The sequence below is a fragment of the Athene noctua genome, chromosome 13 (assembly GCF_965140245.1).
Source record: "Athene noctua chromosome 13, bAthNoc1.hap1.1, whole genome shotgun sequence".
NCBI lineage: Eukaryota > Metazoa > Chordata > Aves > Strigiformes > Strigidae > Athene > Athene noctua.
This window is the reverse complement of record NC_134049.1, coordinates 18345792-18367254: the sequence shown is the minus strand read 5'-3', so window position 1 is coordinate 18367254 and position 21463 is coordinate 18345792. Positions and strand designations below refer to the sequence as shown.

At 36.6% G+C, this 21463-nt stretch overlaps 1 protein-coding gene across 3 annotated transcripts in view; it reads left to right on the top strand.

Annotated features, from left to right (window-relative positions):
* Positions 1–9960: 9960 nt before the first annotated feature.
* ICE2 (interactor of little elongation complex ELL subunit 2) overlaps positions 9961–21463 on the top strand; it is a 29976-nt gene continuing 18473 nt past the window's right edge. For 2 of the 3 annotated variants that reach the window (XM_074917393.1, XM_074917392.1), the window contains exons 1-8: positions 9961–10061; positions 11002–11106; positions 13756–14023; positions 14964–15083; positions 16679–16813; positions 17175–17291; positions 18782–18941; positions 20824–21008. In XM_074917393.1, coding sequence (XP_074773494.1) covers positions 10033–10061; positions 11002–11106; positions 13756–14023; positions 14964–15083; positions 16679–16813; positions 17175–17291; positions 18782–18941; positions 20824–21008 — 1119 coding nt within the window. In that variant the 5' untranslated portion in view covers positions 9961–10032. The remainder of the gene's footprint in view (positions 10062–11001; positions 11107–13755; positions 14024–14963; positions 15084–16678; positions 16814–17174; positions 17292–18781; positions 18942–20823; positions 21009–21463) is intronic. The other variant, XM_074917395.1, reaches the window with a different exon arrangement.

Below are 21463 nucleotides of genomic sequence, written 5' to 3'. Positions count from 1 at the left end.
CGAGATACAACTCCTACTTCTGACAACAAGTAGACTACCCAGGCAAAATATTTTGGAATTAATTTTCAGTCACGTCCTTTTCTTACCTTTTCCAGATGAGTATTAGTACTTTACCAGGCATCTAGATGCCAAGGGTTTTGATTGGTATCTAGTTCAGCGTATTTACACCCATAAGTCATTGACAACACAGATTTCTGGAGCATTTACTAATAAAATACATAACCATAAAAAAGGTTCCAGATAGGCCCTTAGCTGAAAGCCCTTTGCGTCTGAAAACAGCTTGTGACGTGACCTTCCAGGCCAGAAAGAGCTGTCGTTTTTGTCCGTGGAAGCTCCTGTGGACTGGCACCGTGTTAAATCAGGCTGTCTGTACATACCCCAAGTAACTCTGCTTTCCTGATCACAGTTAACAGCCACTTGGCAATAGAATTTTTTTGTTTGTTTTGCTCTTCATAGAGAGGGGAAAAAAGGGATACAGCATGGCAGATGTACTGATAAGACTTCTGTTGCCAAGAAGGCTTTTATGAAAGGAGACATAGACTAGCATCAGGGTGGCTGCTCAGAGCAATGGCCACATAAGAACCCAGCACAGCAGAGGAAATGTGCTCTGCAGAACCTCTGGGTCTATGGCCTGGTATCAGATGATCAACCAAATATTCAGTTGAAAAACATACTTGAGGTCAATGGATACTCCATGAGTATTTTCATAATCGTCCCAGTTCACTACAAAAAAAACCCATGAGGACAGGTGAAGACAAAGGAATAATGTATTGGGTTTGAATGACCTGTTCTTTCAAGTCTGCAAATAGATTTTCATTGGATGTTAAATCTATCCACAGAGATGTTTTCTGGCTTTCTAGGAAAGAGATACTATACTGTTATTTGAACCACCCTAACATGCTTCCAACATCTCCAGCATTGTTTGATCTTTTAAAAACTATGGGATTAGGTAAAAAGGGAGGCTGTTTTTAAGTTTGGTTGTTCTTTATTAAAGCTTATCTTAGTATGGATACCAAGATATCTGTGTGTGTATGTGCACGTGTGTGTGTGTGAGAGAGTACATTTGTGTGCACACATGAATATATGCGTGGGTACGTGTGAGTGGCTGCTTCTAGGCTGTTAAGTGTCAATGGAATAAAGAAAATGTATTCAAAATACTTAAGTCAAAAATAGAAGGTGGAAAAAAGATTTATTCTATACAAAGCCTTGTCTGGACCACTTTAGAGAGACTTCTATTTTTTTAACCCTTCTATAAATGTTTGATGGCACTTGAAATATTCCTGCAATAAAATGTGATTTGTGTAAACAGTAAAAAAAAAAGATTTTGTAATGTGAAACAATGAAAGAAAGTAATGTAATTTTTCTAAAAAACAAAAAAAAACAAACGAACGAACTTTGTATTATTTTCTTGATGGAATTTGTCTATTTGTCTTTGGAAAACTTTTTATTTCATTGAATGTGCCATAGTAGAGGTGTGTTTTTTCTTTTTCTTTTTTTTCTTGTTTTTTACATTTTAGATTAAAGGAATAGCTGTGTTCCAACATTCCAAAATGCAAGATGACATAGCAGTCATGATTAAAAGGTTTGATTAGTAAGCTTCAATCATTGTTGCTTTTTTTGCACATGTTCTTCATTCCTCTACAGTGCAATATGTACATAGAGCACTTGCGGGTGTAACCTTGATCCCTCAGGGAAAAATACATATTTGTACAGGATTTTTTTTTTGCCTTTTTTTTTTTTTTTTTTCTAAGGAATGTCGATTGAATCACTTGTCTGTTGTTGAGGGGCAGCCAGATAATAATCCTAAACCACTGTCACAAAACATTGACTGTTTAAATTTTGTGCCCTTTTATTATTTAAAAAAGAAAAATAAAAGTTATTTTCTGACAGTTCTTTGTGCTGATTGGTGAAAAAAAGGGTAAATAGATAAGCACCTTATGATTGACTTAACTGTGAATGACAATCCATCTCGTTACCAACAACAGAAGCCCTATCATTTTGGAGCTGGGGTTAAGAGTCAGAAACTAATGTGCTCAGGGATCTTCTAAAACTCTTCAACAGGGTTGCCAGTACTACTGGTGGAACAAATTACTTTTTACAAAATACGCTAGTATTTTCTTCCCTTCTCCCTCCCCCCCAGGCACAAGAGAACTGGATTTTTTTTTCTAACTAAATGCTCTATGCGTGCCTCATTCTCTTACTCAGTTTTGCAGTATAACTGCTCATTGGTCTTTGTTTTGTTCAAAAGAAAAGTCCAAATAGTGCAAAGACTTAGCAGTTATAGTTTAGAAAACAAATTAATGCTGACCCATTAAATAAATAATTGAAATTAATTTCAATACCCTCTGGACATTTTCATGATGATAGGACTATTTTTCCAGCTGAATTTCAGTGTTTTGCAATAGAAAATGGGTTCTCAGTGCTTAAATTATTGTCAAAGAAAACAAATTAGTTTATGTTAGTCCAGTAAGAATGAAAAGGTAATGATTAGGTTTCAGCACTGAAGTCGCATAGAAAGGAACACAGATCCGCAGGAATTCCAGAACACTTCGATGTTGTCTCACATTGTTGCATATGCTTCATGTAAAGCAATAAACTGGACTGGGAAGAAACCCTGAGGCTGAAGACATCTTTGTATCTAGTACACCAAATACAGCAATTCCAAGTGATTACAATGGCACCAAAACCAGCAATGTCTAGGAAGTTTCCAAGTGCCAAACTGTAGGATTCTGGAAGCCTGTTCCAGTTAGCCTTGTTTTATGGCTTCACGTTCTTTTGAAAATACAAGTAGAAAAGTAAATAAGCAACTACAACACAATGAGCAAGATTTCAAGACTTTGGTTAGATTGAGAAGAGAGTGAATTTCTCCTTCAAGCATGTCTGTCTTCCTGCAAAAAGCATCAGCTTTCCAGTATCTTATTGAGGAGTTTTTCACTGGGTCTGTGGCTTCTAGTGTTCACTTTAGGTTGTTTAATAAATAGGGAAACCTTTCTTAGGATTTTACAAGCTGATGGTCGAGTTTAGCTTGGAGTGGCCTTCCAAGGCAGACAACTGCTTAGCAAGTATGACCTCTTGATCAGTTTGTGTTCTGGCATCTTCAGTAGAAGAAAATTCCTATTGCTGATTCAAAATACAACCTATTCTTTACATACTTGCATCTCAATTAAACATACTGTTAATATGTAAATCTAGAAGATGTTTTATCTATGTAGCGGGGTGATCCAAATGTTACAATACCTTTTTTTAGATTGGCATAGACATTCCCCAGTCTGTACTGGATGAACAAAACAGGTTGCACAGTATAAGCTGTGCAAACAAGGTGTAATTTTTCTGTACACATTCCTAAACTCCCCAATGTAGATAAATTTATAAATATAAATGTCAGAAACAGCATTTACTATCCAATATCCAAAATAATAAGCAATTTTCTTGAGTATTCAGTATATGAAATTCTACCTGTGCTAGCTGATTCAGATTGCACAGAAGAAATATCTTTATTTTCCTTAGCTGGAGAAATATAACTATTAGAATTGTTTTTTTCATTATTAATACTAATATTTTTTACTTTTAAAGTTTCGGCCGTGAATATGTTTGAATATTAACATCCTATTTTCTTTATGCTTAAATATTCCTGTCAGTAAATCATTTGGTGGAAATGAGGGCAAATGCATACAGAAACCAAATACAACAACAAAAAGAAAAGTTTTAAAATTTAAATATTTATTTTAAAATCATTGCAGTATGTGCTTTAATCCTAATACTGTGATAATAGCTCGCTAAATAATTCTAAGTCACTGGACTTGAGGGGAAAAATAAATAAGATTAGGATAATATACTTTGGAACTTTATTCAGGTACTAAATAGAATTTTAACATCAAAATAAAAGCTGTATTCTACCTTTTTCATAGGTAATGTTGCTGTTTCTTTTTTTTGCCTTTATCATTGGTAGAATATAGCAATAACTTTATAGCAATAAGTAGGCTATCCAAATAAAAAACAAAACATGATAAAGGCTTCAGATCAATACTCATAGGTTCATTTCTTCTGCCACAATACTCATTTGTGTGTCTTCCCTCATAATCTCCTTACTTCTTCAAGCTGAACTTCACAATCAAGTTGTTGAACTTGATGTGTAACATCACACCTTTTTGTTAACATCTGCATGTTTTCGGTGTTCATATGTCCTTTGTATACTTGTTTTCCTGTAAGTCAGTGTTTCTCAAGCTTTCTGAAAGCACGATCCCTCCGGGCTGTATTTCTTCATGGGGCACTCCGTGTTTGAATGAACTTATTTTTCTGGGGCGGGGAGTGCGACCCAGCTGTGAGGACTGGTGGCACCTCCTGACCGAAGGAACTGAGTTGCTGCTAGTACTCGGTCAGTCCCTTGGCACTGCACATGCCAGCAGCCGGCAGGCAGCTCTTCCAGCTCCGCCAGGCTGCGGGGCTGAGCTGCACCCAGCAAGTGGGACGCGTTCCCCGGGCAGCGCACCCGCCTGCGGCCAGCACTGCCCACGCTCTGCGCTGGAGAACCGCGCTGCACGCAGAACCCAGCTACCTTTGCCCGACGTAGTGTTTTGATAATAATCTAAACACTTTGGCAACTTTCAAATGGTTGTGACTTTCGGTTTGAGAAACGCTACCCAAAATTACCCCACAAAGTCTTAATGTAGATGCACAAACTTTACAGGAACTTGCAATCTGTAATGCTATCTATATCTAATGCAGAGAATTCATAAGCAATACAGTGAATTTTATTTCACAAAAAGGCATACGTACTGTACACCTTTCTAAATCCAAAATGTTCCTCATTTCTACATTGATTTAGAAACAAGATACAGAACAGTGGTGAATATTTGAACTATTAGGACATTAGCTGGCTGCTTCTTTATATGTAACTGTATTGTCTGCCTGCTCCTTTTCTGGAGATGTGTTTTTGTATTGGATGTTTGGGCCAATGGGAGGCTTCAAGCTACAATGTATTTTCCCAGATTAAATATATTTAACATATGACAAACCCCAGACAAGGCTTTTTAAAATGTATAAAGAACTGCAGTGTTAGGTGGTTTATTTGCAAACTGTTTTCAATGTTGTCCATTTTTATGGCACCTTTAACAATATTCTTGTTTCCAAAGTACAAAAAAAAAGGTTAAAAATACTCTAGCCATAACTGAATGTCAAGCAATAAAAACAAATGACTTTTTGTGCATAGATTTAAAAGAAATACAAGTTTTAGACATCTGCATGTAAATGCAATCTCTTGTTTACTGCTTTCTTAAACTTGAGCAACTGATTCCTTATTTTACTACTAATTTAAGGACTTGTAATGGCCTGTAAACATTTTATCTTGCTCTATTCTTTCAACTCTAACTTTGTCTCTGCTTTGGAGTCATAATATATTTAATGTTGTTCTGCTCACCTCTATACAGTTAACTTTTTGCTTTCATTCTGTATAGATAAAGTTATACTATAAACAGCCTACACAGTGCAAATATTTATCTGTTTATCAAATACCACATTATGCTGTATAATATCTGTTTTACTATATAATCTATTTTAGACATAGCTGTTTAGAACTAGAGTGTGCTATTTTTGTGTTTTTCTGATGTGTGGTGCTAGATAAGTTACTTTTGTGAACAAAAGCAAACAAACCCCTTTTATTCCTAGACAATACCACCTTTGGGTCTTGTTAATTTCACTGAGTATAACTATATATAAATATATATATATTTGTGTATATATATATATATACACCAACATATGCCCAACAAGTACCTGTATCAGAGTACAAGATTTGGGACATGGTTTTCTCTTTAAATGCATAGTGTCATTATATAAATTATTCTATAGTATATTTAATAAGGAGAAAATTACTTCACCGGTACAGATACTTGATATCAAATGTAGAAATTTTTTTCTACATTGTTAACATTATTAATTATTAACGTTAATAAAACTGTTCTGTCCAGCTTGTTATCCTTTTGGTTACTAAAACAGTCTGCCTGTATTGTATCAGAAAGAAGAAAAACATCTAATCTGCCAGTATAAAGTAATTACAATATGCTGTCTGTCTGAAAGGGAGGTAGTTATTTGGCTTGTTGGGAGAGTTCTATCCTGTCATTGCATCTGATATTTATAGATGTAATTCTGCTGGGTGCCTTCCTCCCTCTTCACTTTAAATAGGATCTGTACACGCGCAAACTGCGGATGTTACTAGGCCACGCCTACACACTTAACTCCAGTTACTGTAAATAGGAATTTTCTGTAAATCTTCCACGATAGACGGATGGCTAAATTCAGTCCTTGGATATGCTTTATAAATCATTCATACATATCCAATGACAGCCATTAGCAACTAAAATTAATTAAGAAGTGGAATTTGCAACGTTTTGTCAGGTCTGGGGGTTTTGTTTTTATTTTTCATGTATTCCTTAATTTACATAGTCATGTACCCTTAAAAGTATTCCTATCCCCTGTTCCTTTCATTCTAGATATTTTTTTCATGTTAATTCTTAGAAACTGATGGATATCAAATATCTAACTAAGGAGGTAATTAACCTTTTAAATATTTATTAGAATTTTTCTGTAATATTACTGAATTTATAAGATCTTTAGCAAAGATTTTTGAGCAATTTATTAAATACGATGTTTCTGTTTACTGCACTTTTTGATAATAGAAGGTAGTGAATTTTAAAGCCATGGTTCTTGGCTTCCATGCACTGCTTTTATACCCTCAGTCCAAGGAATATATATATATAAATAATTTTTTTTAAACAGCAAACATACTGTTGTCCTAAAAATAAATACAAACTTTACTGCAATGTGGGTATATTTTCATAAGTGGAATGTTTAATCGCAAACACTATCAGGACAATTATAAAAACCTCTTGAAGCTACAATCTTATTTAAATATAAGCCATGACAATTTTATTTTCCCTTGTTGATTTAAGTCACCTTTTGATATTTTCAAAGAGAAAAGGACTCGCTCTTAAATTTGTATGTACTAACCTATACATAATGCCAGGAACATATTCTCCCTATTGTTTTAATAGTTTGATATATTTATGCAAAACCATTTGGTTAACATATATTCTCCCTGTTTACTAAATTTTCAATGTAACGAGACCAGAATAAATGCTGATTACAAATACACATCAGTTTGAAGATTAAGCACATAGACTTCAAAAACCTCGTTGAGTGATATGCTCAAATTTCTGTAAATACACACAAGTTAAAATGCAATTATACTGTACATGTAAATATATGCTGTTGTTATGTGTACAGTATGTATAAATTCCTTTTCTAGCTACAATGAAATGTAAGCCATCAAGAGGAATACTAAAGTGGTATTGTACTAAACCTTTGCTAATGATCTTTACCCAATCACTTAACTTTTCACTTTCATGGACCTTTCCAACTCACTCTTACGATAGCCTGCTTATATTCAAGTTTGTTATTTTACTCGGTCCCGAAAAAAGTATTTTGATTCATTTTGTAAATATGACTGTAAAAATAAGAGATTTAATGTTGTCTTTTAAATACTCCAATTTTCATTCTAATATGAATGTTGTTATATTGTACTTAGAAACTGTACCTTTAATATTACATTACCTTTATTAAGTGCATTGAACACATCGATTTTAGATGTGCTTTATGTACTGTTATCCTGTAATAAAACTTCAGCTTCTAATGGAAAGATCTGTCTTAATTTTTTGTCAATAGCATCTTGTTTTTCTAAATTGTGGTTTATTAGGTTTATTCCTTAAACAATGCGCCATTACAAAAGTAGGCTGTGCTTCCAAGCATGTATATCAGAGTTGTTTAGCATATACATCAGGTAATGTTTAGCAGTGGGGAAACAAGAAGACTCCTGAGCACCTTTTAAGCTCCCCTTTGGCCATCAGGAGCTTTAAGCCTCTTCAGAATGAATGTGGATTAATCTACCTCTCCCTCCTTGAAGGGAGGGATTCTCCCTTGTTTAAAATCACAGTTCACTGCATCAGGTGCAAGATACAAGAAATCTAAATGAGAATTCAGGTATCCAAATCGATATTTTAATACAATTTAGGCATCAAAATTCAGAGTTGCAACTCCTCTCTGCTGTGCTAACATTGGGAGCACCTGAATGTCAACAGTACACTTCGGTCTTAAGACTTCAGGCATGTAAAATTACACTTCTGCACCTACCCAGAAATGCTTCAGCCTTGACAGAGCTTTTACAGCTCAGCATTTATGTGCCTGACCACAATCCAGAAACAGATACTAGTATTCATCTTTGAAGCACTGTATCTGGAAGTAGCCTTCACCTACAGATCAAATCTACCAAAAAAAGTAGTGAAAGTGATCACTTTCTTAGAACTGTAGCACTAAATAGTGCCATTTCTTCTACAGCAGTTCCATGACTAAAGCTGTCTTCAATACATTCAAAACCCAGATTTAATTTTCTTATCCTCAGGACATGATTCCTGCCCAGTCTTTCCACTCACAGGAAAGTTCTTAACCACCAAGATACAGGTTAGGCAACAACTATTTATGTTCCATATAAAACACAGGAATTCTTCTGAAGTGAGACAAACCAAGGACTCCCATGTCCTCCCATAAGGAAAGGTAAACTGTAGGTTATAAGGTGGTGGTGTGGTTTTTTTCACAGAATTACAGAATGGTTGAGGTTGGCAGGAACCTCCAGAGGTCACAAGCAGGACCACCTAGAGCCAGTTGCCCAGGACCATGTCCGGTTGGCTTCTGACTATCTCCAAGGATCGTGACTCCACAGCCTCTCTGGGGAACCTGTGCCAGTGCTGGTCACCGTCACAGTGACAAAGTGTTTCCTGATGTTCATGTTTATGTCATGGAAGTAGAAAGATCGCATGTAGGAACCAGCACCATTTAAAAAGAAAGCAAAAAAATCCCAACCAAACACAGCAGGTTTTAGAGATACAGACTGAAGTGGGACTTAACCTGCCATTTTCACAATATAAGTCTTCTAATTGTTCGGCTGTGTAACTGTTACCATGCTTGGCTTTTGAAGTAAGATTACTCCTTACAAGTCTACCTCCAGGACTAGGCTCCGAGTGGATCTAGCAGGGAGATAGAAACTTTTCCACTTCTCTGAGATACACAAGCCAAAAAAGGGCAGAATTAAAAGCAAATAATGTCCTTAAAACTGTTCTGCAAGCAAACTAAAGCAACTCCTTTGTTGGTGGGTTTGGACATCATTCTGAGTCATCTCAGTATTATTACTATTTGTGTATAGTGCTCAGGGCTTTATTTACAGGACTGGGTGCTATGAACACTTTGCTTCGTGCCACAATTGTCACTTCCCTCTTAGTTTCTCCATCTGTAAATCTGTGAAGGGGATCACCTTTTCTTGTAACACTACAAGCAAATGGGCTTCCATCACTTACGAGTTACAAGTACTGAGAATATTTGAATTCCACATTTTACCACATCGGGAAGCCTGATCGGAAAAAAGGTTTTGCAGCTCTGCCCACGTGTTAACAAACTGAAAGTTTGATCCAGGGAAAGCGGAAGCCGAGGGAGAAGAGGGAAGCTGATAAATACAGGAAGCTTTGCGGGGCACCTCAGCCCTCACACACATCCCCAACACCCCTCAGGGACGAGCCACCAGGCAGAGCCTTGCCCAGACGCCTCTGCAGGCCCTGGGCGGGAGCTACCGCTCGAGGCACCCAACACCTAGTCAGGGCCACACCTTAGTGAAGAACACGGAGTCAGAGCAGAGCCCGCAGCGCGGAGAGGCCTTGGGCACACTTCATCCCCCGGCGAGGCGGGACCGGGCCGGCACGGCTGGGGGCGCTGGCGGCAGCGCGCCCCCGCCCCGCCCTGCAGCGGTGCCGCCCGCCCCAAGATGGCCGCGGCAGCGCCGGCAGCAGCTGCGCCAGCCCCCGCTGCCATTGGCTGCCTGAGAACACCTGACCCGGACGCCCCGCTACGCCGATTGGCCAATGCGATGCGGCCGCCTCACGCGGCAGCGGGACGAGGAGCCGGCGAATACGCGTGCCGGAGGGGCCCGCCAAGATGGCGGCCAAGGGGCAGCTGCTGACCTGGTGAGTGCTGTCCCCTTCTCCCCCGACAGCCTAGCAGGGCCGCGGGAGAGCGGAGAGCGGGAAGCGGCCCCGCGCTGCCCCACCGAGAAGAGCGCAGCGCCCAGCCCGCCGCGCCGCGGGGCTCGCATGCGCACGGGGAGCGGGGCGGGGCTGGGCTCCCGGCGCCGCCCCGTCGTTGAGGCGGTTGGGGCGGGGGATGGCGCTGTTTTTTGTCGTTCTCTCAGTGGTGGAAGGGAGGAGTGAGTGTGCTTTGCCTGAAGAGCCTGGGTGTTTGTGTGTGTTCGGAAATAAGGACCAGTAATGCGCATCCACGATATGGATTTGGGGTAGTGACATGGTTCTTGTTTTTAACACGAAAAATCTCACAAAGAAGTAATTCGGCTTTGTAAGGGTAGAGAGGTGAGTTGGTTTTGAATTAGTTTATTCGTGAGAAAGACAGAAATAAGTATTTCCTCGTGCCTTTCAAAATAGTTTGGGAAGACTGGCACTGTGTAAACCCTGTACACCAGCAGAGCTATATTTAAAAAAAAAAAAAAAAAAAGAAGACAAAAAAATAGACAAAATACCTCTTTTCTGAAAAATTAAAACCAAGATTGTTGCATTGCTCTCAAAATTCCATCAAGTTCAACCCAATGTTTGGTTTTGGTTAATGAACATCTGAAAGTGTGAAACTGCATCAGAATTTCATTCACCTTATCTAGAATTTATATCCTGTATTAATGAAATTGTTCTTTTTGAACTGTGAAGAACCCATGTGTTTTACTACTGAAAACTAGTAAGGTCTTCGATAGAATATATGCAGCTTCTGTAAAGAGAGAATGGGGAAACACTGTAGATAGGCTTTTTTAAAAAAATAATTCTGTTTGTTGTTTCTCAGGGGTAGATGCGGCCTTTACTTTTTTTGTGTATTGTAATGTTCTTGGGTTTTTTTAATTATCAGGGATATCTTACCAAAAAATGGCAGTGAAGTATTTTTCTCACGTGGAATTTATGAAAAATATTCGTTGGCTCCCAGTCTCTCTGAACTATGGCATTTATCAAACAGGTATATTGTGTTACACTATACTTTCGTGCTGTTCGTCATTGTCCTGTTGATACATATCCTTACTGTTTTGGGGGAAAGCTGCATGTTACCTGGTGTGCAAGGATTTGTTACTGACTCCTTGGTCCAGCAGTTGGCCTGTGCTTTACTTGTTGTGAAACAGAGAAAACACAAGAGTCTAGGTTGGGACCTCTGGTCTTTTGTGTCTTTTGGGGGGTGGGGTGGTATTGCGGGCTTTGAGATGGGGTTTGGGTTATTTTTTGGGTGTGGTGCTTGTTGATTTTTCCTTTCTCTTATGTACCAAAGAGGGATGAAGTTTGACCCACGCTCTTAACTGGTCACAGTAAGGATCCTGTAACCCGTGAGCTAGACCTAATTCTTTTTTTGAAATCAATGTCTTGCTGTCTGTCCATCTCTTCTCGCTTTGTAGAAGGCTGACGATAGTGTACATTGAAATCCTTTCTACTTGTATCGTTTGGAAGTAGCTGACACTGTTTATGTAGGTCCAACAGGGTCTTGGGTGCAGTGGAGATGCAATTAATTCCTTGAGTAAAGAAGAAACTTTATAGAGTGTTAGCTGAAGAATGGGAAATGAAATTATGTGAACAGAGATGGTATAGGTAGTATTGTTTGTGCAATTTTTGATATCTTTTTTTATTTTCTCAAGTTCAAGTAGAATCAACATTTTTTTCACTTAGTAAAAAGCATGGCTTATGCTGCTGGATTTCAGAAACTGGAGGGCTGTATTTAGGCTATTGAGGGGTTTTTAAGACATCATTAAGCTGGTAGCAAGGTACAAGTGGCAAGTGTCTCATGGTGAGTAAGCATTCATACCACAAAGAATGTGTGTGGGAGACCAAGGTAGCTACTGTGCTCTAAGTGATGAGTTCAGCATGTGGAGAGAGAATTTGTTCTAAAGGGAAGTTACTGTATTTTTATGAACTGGCACTGAGAACATGTGTTTGAGGGAAATACTTGTCTACATCACATGACTGTTTATATCCCACATCGTTAGTTAGAGAAGGCTTTTCTGGTTAATCTCTGTTGGAGCAACTTTCCTTGAACTGACAGAGATGAGCAGAGCCCTCACAGCTTGCTACTGGGTACACTGGATATTACTGGAGGATTCTTCTTTTAGATGATGCAGAAAAAGAGTAGACATGACTGCACTCAAAAGTGGGATTGTATTCAGTTGTGTATGGTAGAAGTGGGTTTATAGCCAGAAGAGTTTGCAACAAGAAAAATTCAGAAATTTGTGGAACTGTGTTGTGTGACCATAGTCAAGAGAGAGAGAAATGGAACCTGTTAGGGCAAGTCTGAAAGTAAAAGCTAGAAAAAATTTGTCAATTTTTATATTGGGGTTTCTGGTAGATGTTTACTAAAGCGTATGTTCACTCACCATAGAAGCTGTGAAGGCAGGTTGCTGATAAAATGAAGGGGAAAAATTTAAGCCGTCAGCTCAAATGAAGTATAATGCTGTAAATATGGACAGAAAAGCTCTGTCAGATTATTTTGGTTTGCACCCTGATGAAGACTGTAACAGCACTGCATACTGAAATGATCTTGATGTGCTGCCATTTCGTTCAGTGCTGAATATAGCCAATTTAAGCTGCTAGAATTTCTTGATGTTCCTACATTGGCATATCTGAGTCAGCATCTTGTCGCTGCTGCAGCTTAATTAAATTTGCCAGTTTGTGCCATGAGGATGGACACATTCTCATATTCAGAGAGACAGCTGTGAAGTATTATTAAGAACTGTGGATGTGATACTGCTGGGTTTGAATAACACTTAGGATATTTCCTATTGCTGAAATCGTATCTTAAAAATATGTTTTTTTCCAAGATCAGCAGTTAATGTTCATTTTGTTAACCTTAAATGTTTTCTCTCTTAAGAACAGTTATTTTAAATAGAGCAGGGCTAAGATGGCCTTCATATACTGGAGATATTTTAAGAACCAGCTTGATAATGTTACTTCTTTCTTGTTGTTAGGCCAGCTACGCCCCTTGCCTTAACCCAACATTATTTTTGGGAACTGATTTCAGTGTTGTTTAGAGTGGAAAATGAAACTCTGGTTTTAGGAATTTCTTAATTGAAATCCAGAATTTCTATTATTACAAGTAAATAGTTTTAATTTACTTCTTTCACAGTGAAAGGCTTTTTCTAGTTAAGTCTTTCTCCTTCATGGTCATTACTTTGACTGATAAGTTAGACCTTTCTGAGTGCGAGCTGTTTCTGAACACCAGCTATCAAAGAACAACGTAATGTTGAGACTCTTCATCTTTTCACTGGTAATGGGTGTTTCCAGAACGAAGAATCAGTTTCATATTTAGCTTGTCACCTCAAAATTGAGTATACTGACTAATGGATACACCATTTTGGGTTTTTTTTTAAAAAAAGTGGGTTTTTTGGTTTTCATCTTTAAACCAGTGGCAAATGTGCTGTTGATACCAAGAGTAGTGTGATTGTCCAGGTGGAGTTTCAGAATAAGCAAATTCCTATGACATAGACTACGAATTGGAAGAGTACAATAGCTCACAGTGCATTTTGCTGGGTTTGAAGTTTAGGCTTGCATGACTGCCTTTACTAATTCTGAAAAACATTCATATTTATGTGAAAAGTATAAGTTCTTTTATTTACTACTTTTCTTTCAGAGAGGCAAAGAAAAATGTGGAGGCATTGGCAAACTCTTCAGAAAACAGACAGACTTGTAGCGTCCAGGCTGCAGATCCAGTTGAGGTGGAGGCTAAAAGCACAACTGACGATCATCCTTTTCCAGAACCTAGACTCCCCTATCCGTTTACCTCCTCTTTGACTGAGAAGGAGCAGAAGACATACTTATATCTGATGAATAAGTACTCAAAAAAAAAAAAACATTTTCAAGTTAATGCATCAAGTCAAAGAGAATTACTGACCTATCTCGTAAGTGTCTGTGTATGTACATATATGAACATCACAGAGGGAGTTGTACAATTTTTTTGTTACAAAGACTTAAGAAAAATGTAGCAAAAAAGTTTTGAAATTCAATTTGTCATAATTGCCTTTTAACATAGTATTATGAATGGTAATAAAGGTTTAAAATATTCAGGAGAAAATTTTTAATATAAATTTAAAGTATTTAGTTATTTCATTACAGTAGGTGTGTTTTTTGTGGATATTTTGATTTGGTTTTTAGTAGTAGTCTGAACAACTGACAGTAAGTGTAGATCTTTGATAGCTGATCATGCAGCCACCCACTCCCACAAAACCCCCCATTTTTTTATGAGAAGGAAGTTTAAGAGTTGACCTTACTGTGATTTTAGCATTTCATAATGGCATGTAGCAGTCTTCTTACAATGTTAGGAGGTGGATACATTTTGATGTTATCTTTGACAGCACCCTGTAATGGAAACTTGGTAGCATGTGAGGGACATGTGTGTTGACCTTCTATGCTTCACACTTGCCTTTAGTCTCAGCAATGTTGTTTAAAAAGTGAAAGGCCATGTCTCACGTTGGTTAGAAGTACCATTTTAGTTGAATCCTGTATAATGTAATTAATCACCAAATGTTTATGTGATCATACACGTGTTATGATCATAAACCACCAGTGTATGATCAAACGAAGCTTGCTGTTTGTCGGGAGGGGGGTGTTTTGTTGTTTGGGGATTATTTTTTTTAAAGGAAATGGGCCTTGCAAAAAATTTTTTACTTAAGTGAAACTCTGAACATGTGCAAAGATTTGCCAAATTGTGCAGCAAGTGGAATCACTAACCTCTTTCATACTATCGCTTGTGCTACCTCTCTGGAAATTTTGCTGATTACATACCTAACCTACAGGATTCCATTCTGTCTTAAAAAATAGATTTTTTTCCTTCCCCACCAGCAAATGAAAGAAGTAGTAAACAATGAAATTGCAGAATTTATGAAATTTGCCCAAAATGCTGCAAAAAGCTGTGCCCAAGATTATGATGCCATCTCTGAAGATGCGCTACGTTATACTGAGGTAATTACCAATACTGTTTAATTCCTTCTCTTCTTAAATAATTAAATTGGAATCGTGATTAAGATCTGTAGGCACTGCTTATGGGGTCTGATGCTCCCTGAATTTATGCTGATTCCGTGTTGGGAGACATGAGACATTGCCCTTTCCCTTATGCTGTGCAGCATGGCTTGGCCCACAGTTTATCATAGCCAGTATGATATGATGTAAGGGAGGTCACTGAATACAATACTGTACAAAGGTGTAGTCCACAATTAAGTAAATGACATCTTTATATTTGGGAAGGGAGAAATTGCATTTTAAGTGTGCATTTACATTAACAAGCTGCTCCTAATACACCCTACTGAACAGAATGTTCAGCTTTCCTCCACAGTAGCATGTTACAAAGTTACTTTAGTCAGAGTTTACTCAGGCTTTAATCATAATAATTTGCAAGTTCCTGATGTGTTAAATACCCACTTTGATGATTCTAAAATCAAAGATGAATGCAACTTTATATATCATTCTTGTTTTAGTAGCACATTTTGGGAAAAAAGTTCTCAAGTACAGGTTCGTTAAACTTTCCCTTCAGTACGTTGACTTGCTCATGCTTGTTTACCTCATAGCATCTTGCCTTAATTGAAATGTCTTATTTTATATACTTTTTGTTAAAAGTTCAGCCTTTTCTAGTGAGTGCTGTCTTTTACAGAATAAAACAGGAAAATAAATGTTTACTAGAGAGTAGAGCATTTAGGTAAATTCAGAAGGATGTCTTCTATTTCACCGTAACACTAACACACCATAACTAAGATAAATTTATTCCTGCATTAACACATAGTTTGGGCACACGTGAGGGCAGAAATCTTGCATTTTTCCTAAAAAGTGGGATTGGCTTTGTAATTTTATATCTTACATTTGTGTCTGTTTTTCTAAGTGATCTGGTCGTCTGGTCCCAGAACATGTCTTCAAACTTGAAGTTCTACTTAAATTGGTATCCTGAGTTAAAAATGAAATGGAGGCACATACTAGTTTTAAACAGTACTTACAGAAATAACTAATTTAGTTACCAAATGTCTTAATTGTTTCTGATATCTGAATTATGTCTTTATCTTAGGATCTAGAGTTGGCATGAAAGCAAGTTTCAACACATAAAGACATATTCCTATGTCTTTACCTGTGTGACTTTTACCCAGGCCCTGTATAAATAAGGTGGTAACACAAAAAAATACTAGTCCCTCTAAAAGCCGCGATAAATAAACTGAAAAGAAAAAAATAATTGCCTGGTTTAGTACATTTCAAACTGCACTAAACTTGTTTATGATTGGTCTGAGCCTGTGAGCATTGTTAGCCTTCCATATGAAGGGTTGCAGAGAATTCAGAATAGGTTTGAGTTCTGATACCAACGATTGTAAAATTATTAGAGTTGTAGTGGTACTTCTTAAGTTTTTTAATACTGTCCCTAACTGAAAGAGTTCAACAAGTCTGTTAGCAGTAATCTGATAAACACATCTGTAATCTCTACAAAAGTATATGCAACATGCAGCTGCAGAAAAAACTTTTTAAAATTAAATTCTTATGAAATATACAAATGCATAAACTCTTTTTAATTTTTCTGTTAGGAATTATTACATTCTTGTATTGGACATGTGCAAAAGTACCCTGAGGTTTACACGCTCCAGGAGATCATGAGTATCATGGGAGGAAAGTTTCATACACAGTTGACCTTTAAGCTGGAAAAAAATCTGCTTGCAGTGGTAATATCTTACGTATATGTATTTGTTTTGGTGTTATTTTCAAATAAGTAGAATCACATGTGGGTTGTGTTATGCAAGGGTTCAGGTTTTTTACAAATATTATTCAGTACTTGGGTTAGGGGTTAACAGTTTTGATTATAAATTATAATAAAAACATGTATTAAATTATTTTGGTGGTAAGGCTGTTAACACCCTTCACTGTATGCTTGCAGTAAAAAGATTACATTAATAGTATATATTTTTTAATATAACACTAACTTCATAATGGACTTGCATAAATTCGTAATATCATTATAAGAAGCGCATGGTTCAGGATCATTTTGGTTAAAGCTATTTTTTGATACTGCTTGATTTCTTCAAGGGTACGGCAAGACGTGGTAAAACGGATTTCCCTACCATGTATGTTCAGCTGCCCACAGATTATAAAACTGTTACATCTATTATAACTCCAGAAAAAAAGGCTTCTGTTATGCACAATGTAAGTAACCTTTTTATTGTCATTTTTAAGGTTTATTTTGTAGAGAAGAGCAATTTGGTCCTTCTTATGTGGCAGCATTAAGTTACTTCTCTCTTTTTTCTTCTTCCTAATCTTAGACATCTTGTAGCATAAGAATATATACCGGATCATTATTTGTTTAGTATTTCATTTATAGCAATCGCACTGCCCTCTTCAAAAGTTGGGTTATTACCTTTTAGACCTAGTGCCTCTTGAAGGGATTTCCTCTGTTCTACCAGTGAAACACTGGAGGTCCTTAAATTGATACACACTGTCTGTGAAATCTCGATGGAATTGTTTATTACAGTGTTGTTCCTTTTAAACTTTGCTTTGCAATTTCTGAGCTGGCCTCTGTGTGTGTATACATACATGTGAATGCATGTAGGTGTAAAGGCTTCTGATTTAAGAAAGAAGTCCTGAGGGTAAGAAGAAATATTTTAGACCATCTAGTTTTCTGCAAAGTCGATTAGGTTAGCTTACCCTGAGAATTTCTTTTGCTAAACAGCATGAACTCCATTTCAGAGTTGAACAATTCTTAGATTCCATTCTACCTTACTGTTAAGTATCCAAAGTTTCTGTTTGTGTTCTTTCACAGAGAAATCCATTATAGAGTTTGGGGTTTGTGTCTGTTTATGCCAGATAATTTGTTACCCACTAATCTGAGGAATTTGTTCACATATCTAAAATATCAACACAGGCACTATGATTGCAAAGACACTTTAGCTTAAGAAAGTAGCAGAGGTGACACAGGAGAATGATATGTGCCTCAGGAGATGTTATAGCTATAAACAGAATATTTCTGATGATGTCTCAGGTGGTAGAAAAAAGAACATAGATTTTTCTTGTTTCTCTTCAGTGCTCCTGAGTTTCCATTATCATCTTAGCCCTTGATGTTCTTCACCTCATGAGCGTTCCCAGCCTCCTCTCTTCATGGAAACCTGTGCTCATAATGTTTTAATAACTTTATCATTTCATATATCTGAATTTGCATTCTTCATGGTTTTATATTTGTTTTAAGCATCTGTATACATAACCTGTATTCAAATAACTGTGCAGTTTTAACCATGCTTTAATGTTAGGTGTCTTTATTGTGCTATTACTTAACTTGTAAGATGACCTGTAAGATATGTGTGAGTGAATCTGGTTTTTTTTCTTCTGCAATGTGCTCCCTTATTTCACAATCATCCAAATTCCTATTCAGCTCAGTAATTCAAATTAATAGGAATGAACTGAAAGATACAAGTTAAGAAGATACATATTCTCATGCTGCAAAGTGGATGCGTAAGAGAAACCCGCAGGGGGATTTTTTTCTTTTTTAATTTGATTCTGAAGCTTGGCACCGTGGTGGTATTGGGGCTTTGGGGGAGTGGGGGCGGGGGCAGGGCAGTTAATCCATGTTTGTTTGTGGTTGTTCTTACAAATTTAAACTTAGGTGTGTATTTCTTAAACTAATTTAACTATTTTCTGTTTAGGATATTAGTTCGGATTCAAATGCAGAAAAACTTGCTTTGAAATACTGTCCACAAGTTGTTTTAAGTAATCAGTCGTTATTTACTTTACTGAATAATCATGGACTAAACTATAAGGAACAATGGGAAATTCCAGTTTGCATTAAAATGATTCCTGTTGCAGGTACAGTATGTTTTTGTTAGAAAAAGCACATTTTTGTCCATGAAGACCTATTTTCTCATAATCTGTTTCAAGCATACAGAAGAACAGGAGATTAGAAAATCCAGTAAACCCAACTGTGGGAAGGTAGAAGGCAGTCTGGTTTAGTTTGCACATCAGTAGAATAGTTTAATTTTGCTTTTATTTTAAAACAAAAATTATAAGGTTAATTAAATTATAATTGTCATTATAGGCTCAGATTTACCTTTTCCAAAGAAGAGGAACTCTAGATGCAGCTATAAGAAAATAGTTGCTCTTAAGTGCTTCCATGTTTGTAATTTAAGTAATCAAACAAAGTAGTAAAATTTAACTTACTTAATTGACACATCTTAAAGAGCAAAAATCTGAAGTTAATAGTTTCAGCTGTCATCTGGTAAGGAGTCAGAGACTTTTGTGTTGTAAAGAAAGATATTTAGTTTAATCAAACTTATTTTTAAAAAATAATTTTTAAGAATCCATTGCTATAGTTTGTCCTCTGCTTTCACAGAGAAAAGCTGATAGCAAGGTCATTTCATAGTTTTCTACACCTTGTTCCACCTTGTTACTGAGAATAGTAACAGCCTCTAGAGGTATCGCCATTAACATTGACTTTGGACATACAGCTATTTTCCACTTGGGGGAAAAAAAAGAAACCAAAAACATTAAATGTCCTTTTGCTTTTCAAAACTGTAAGCTCTGCTCCTTGGAAAGAAACCAACTGCATGAAGCTCTTAAAATTATCAAGTGGACTGATTTCAATAAGCTAAAAAATAAATTCTGAAGTTTTATGAAAAACAAAGAGCAAACATTTTATGGAATTAAAAGGACCTATTGACATCATAGAATAATGAATAAATAATGAATGTCCGTGGAGATCACTTTTCCCAATTGTAACAAAAAATGTTTTAAATAAACTGATTAACTTATCTGAATGCTATACTTTACTGATGGAGTGCTTGATAACTAATCTGAATCTCGTTAACCTTTTTGATTTTTTTTTTTTTAATACGGTAGGGTTTTTTCATTATGAATATTTATAATGGTGGTTGTCTTAGAATGTCCATATTGTGTGCATAGCAGACTTCTGAATAGTAGTAAATAAGCTGTCAAATATCCACAAATCTTACACATTTTGCACTTGCTTACATGAAATTAAATTACTTTGATAGCCTGACTCAGTTCATATCAGCTTTACACTTTTTAAACTTAATTTTTAGATCCAAAGTTAACACCTAAAGGGCATTCAAAATGTTAACAATATATAGTATTTCTTAAAGGGCTCCTCCTCCTTCCTTTTCCATCTTCCCTGTAACTCACCTCTTGCATTAATTATATTTTTTTCACAGATTCACAGATATTTTTTTTTTCTAAGGCATATTCACCATGTGCCTTTGCTTACTGTAAAATATTGGGCAGGGTATCGCTGTTATTTTTGGATGAGTTTGTGAGTGATTCATATGTAAGCATTTTAAGGTGTAAACAAAAGAGTGGGGCAGCAGACCCTGGACACAGGGAAGAAATATAGACTGCAGCCATCAGTTTTGGGTGATGATACTTTAAAGAAATGACCAAAATTTCAGGTTCATCAAAGGAAGAAAATAAGATCTTTTTGAAAAGCAGAACTGCATTTAAAATATTATTACTGTTAATCTAGTATGTATTGATGCTGCAGGATCCTAATAATTCACACTGTATCTGGACATAGTTTTATTTTCTGTTGTTAATGAACGAGAGGATATTTTTTATTTTTTCTAGTGTGAATGTGGAGTGGATTTGACCATAGTTGAAAGATTTCTTACTTAAATTATACAACAATCTTTTTTCATTTCATTTAATATGTACTCAGTCTCTTTCCATTCTTGAAAAGGTAGCAAACCAACTAAAGTGGTTTATGTTGATTCACCTCTGTTGAGAAAGGAAATGACAGTAAGAGAGAGGAACCAAATCTTCCATGAAATTCCAATGGACTTCCTAGCAACTAAGAAGTCTTATGTTTCCATTTCTCACGTATTGATGGACAAACCAGCTGAGGACCATTTGTTTCAGTGGGATGTATGTAGCTTTACTTCTTAAAAACAAACAAACTAAACCAAAAACCTATGTTATAATTCCTAAATTACTTGTTCCGTGATAATGAAGGAGAATTTAGGTTTTCTGTTGTTAGTTTTTCTACTGCTGAGTTACAGACCCAATGTTTTGAAATGTCTGTCTAGTTCCTTTAATTGCTTCTGTTACATTGGCATCTCAGCATTAATGTTTACTTCATTAAAATGTATTTTGATCAGCTTATTTAAATGGCAAAAGTTCTCTGAACTTCTCTTTTGAAAGGCCTTTTAGGTCCTAAGATTTATGATATTCCACATTAAACACAGGAATATTTTCTTTCAGTTACTGCCCCTCTCTCCCAACAGTCAAAACACATATAGTAGAACACTTTTCATGTTTTCAATTTGACAGTGTTTGTGATTAAAACCTTCTATTTCTTGGTCTGGTTTACTTATTTATTT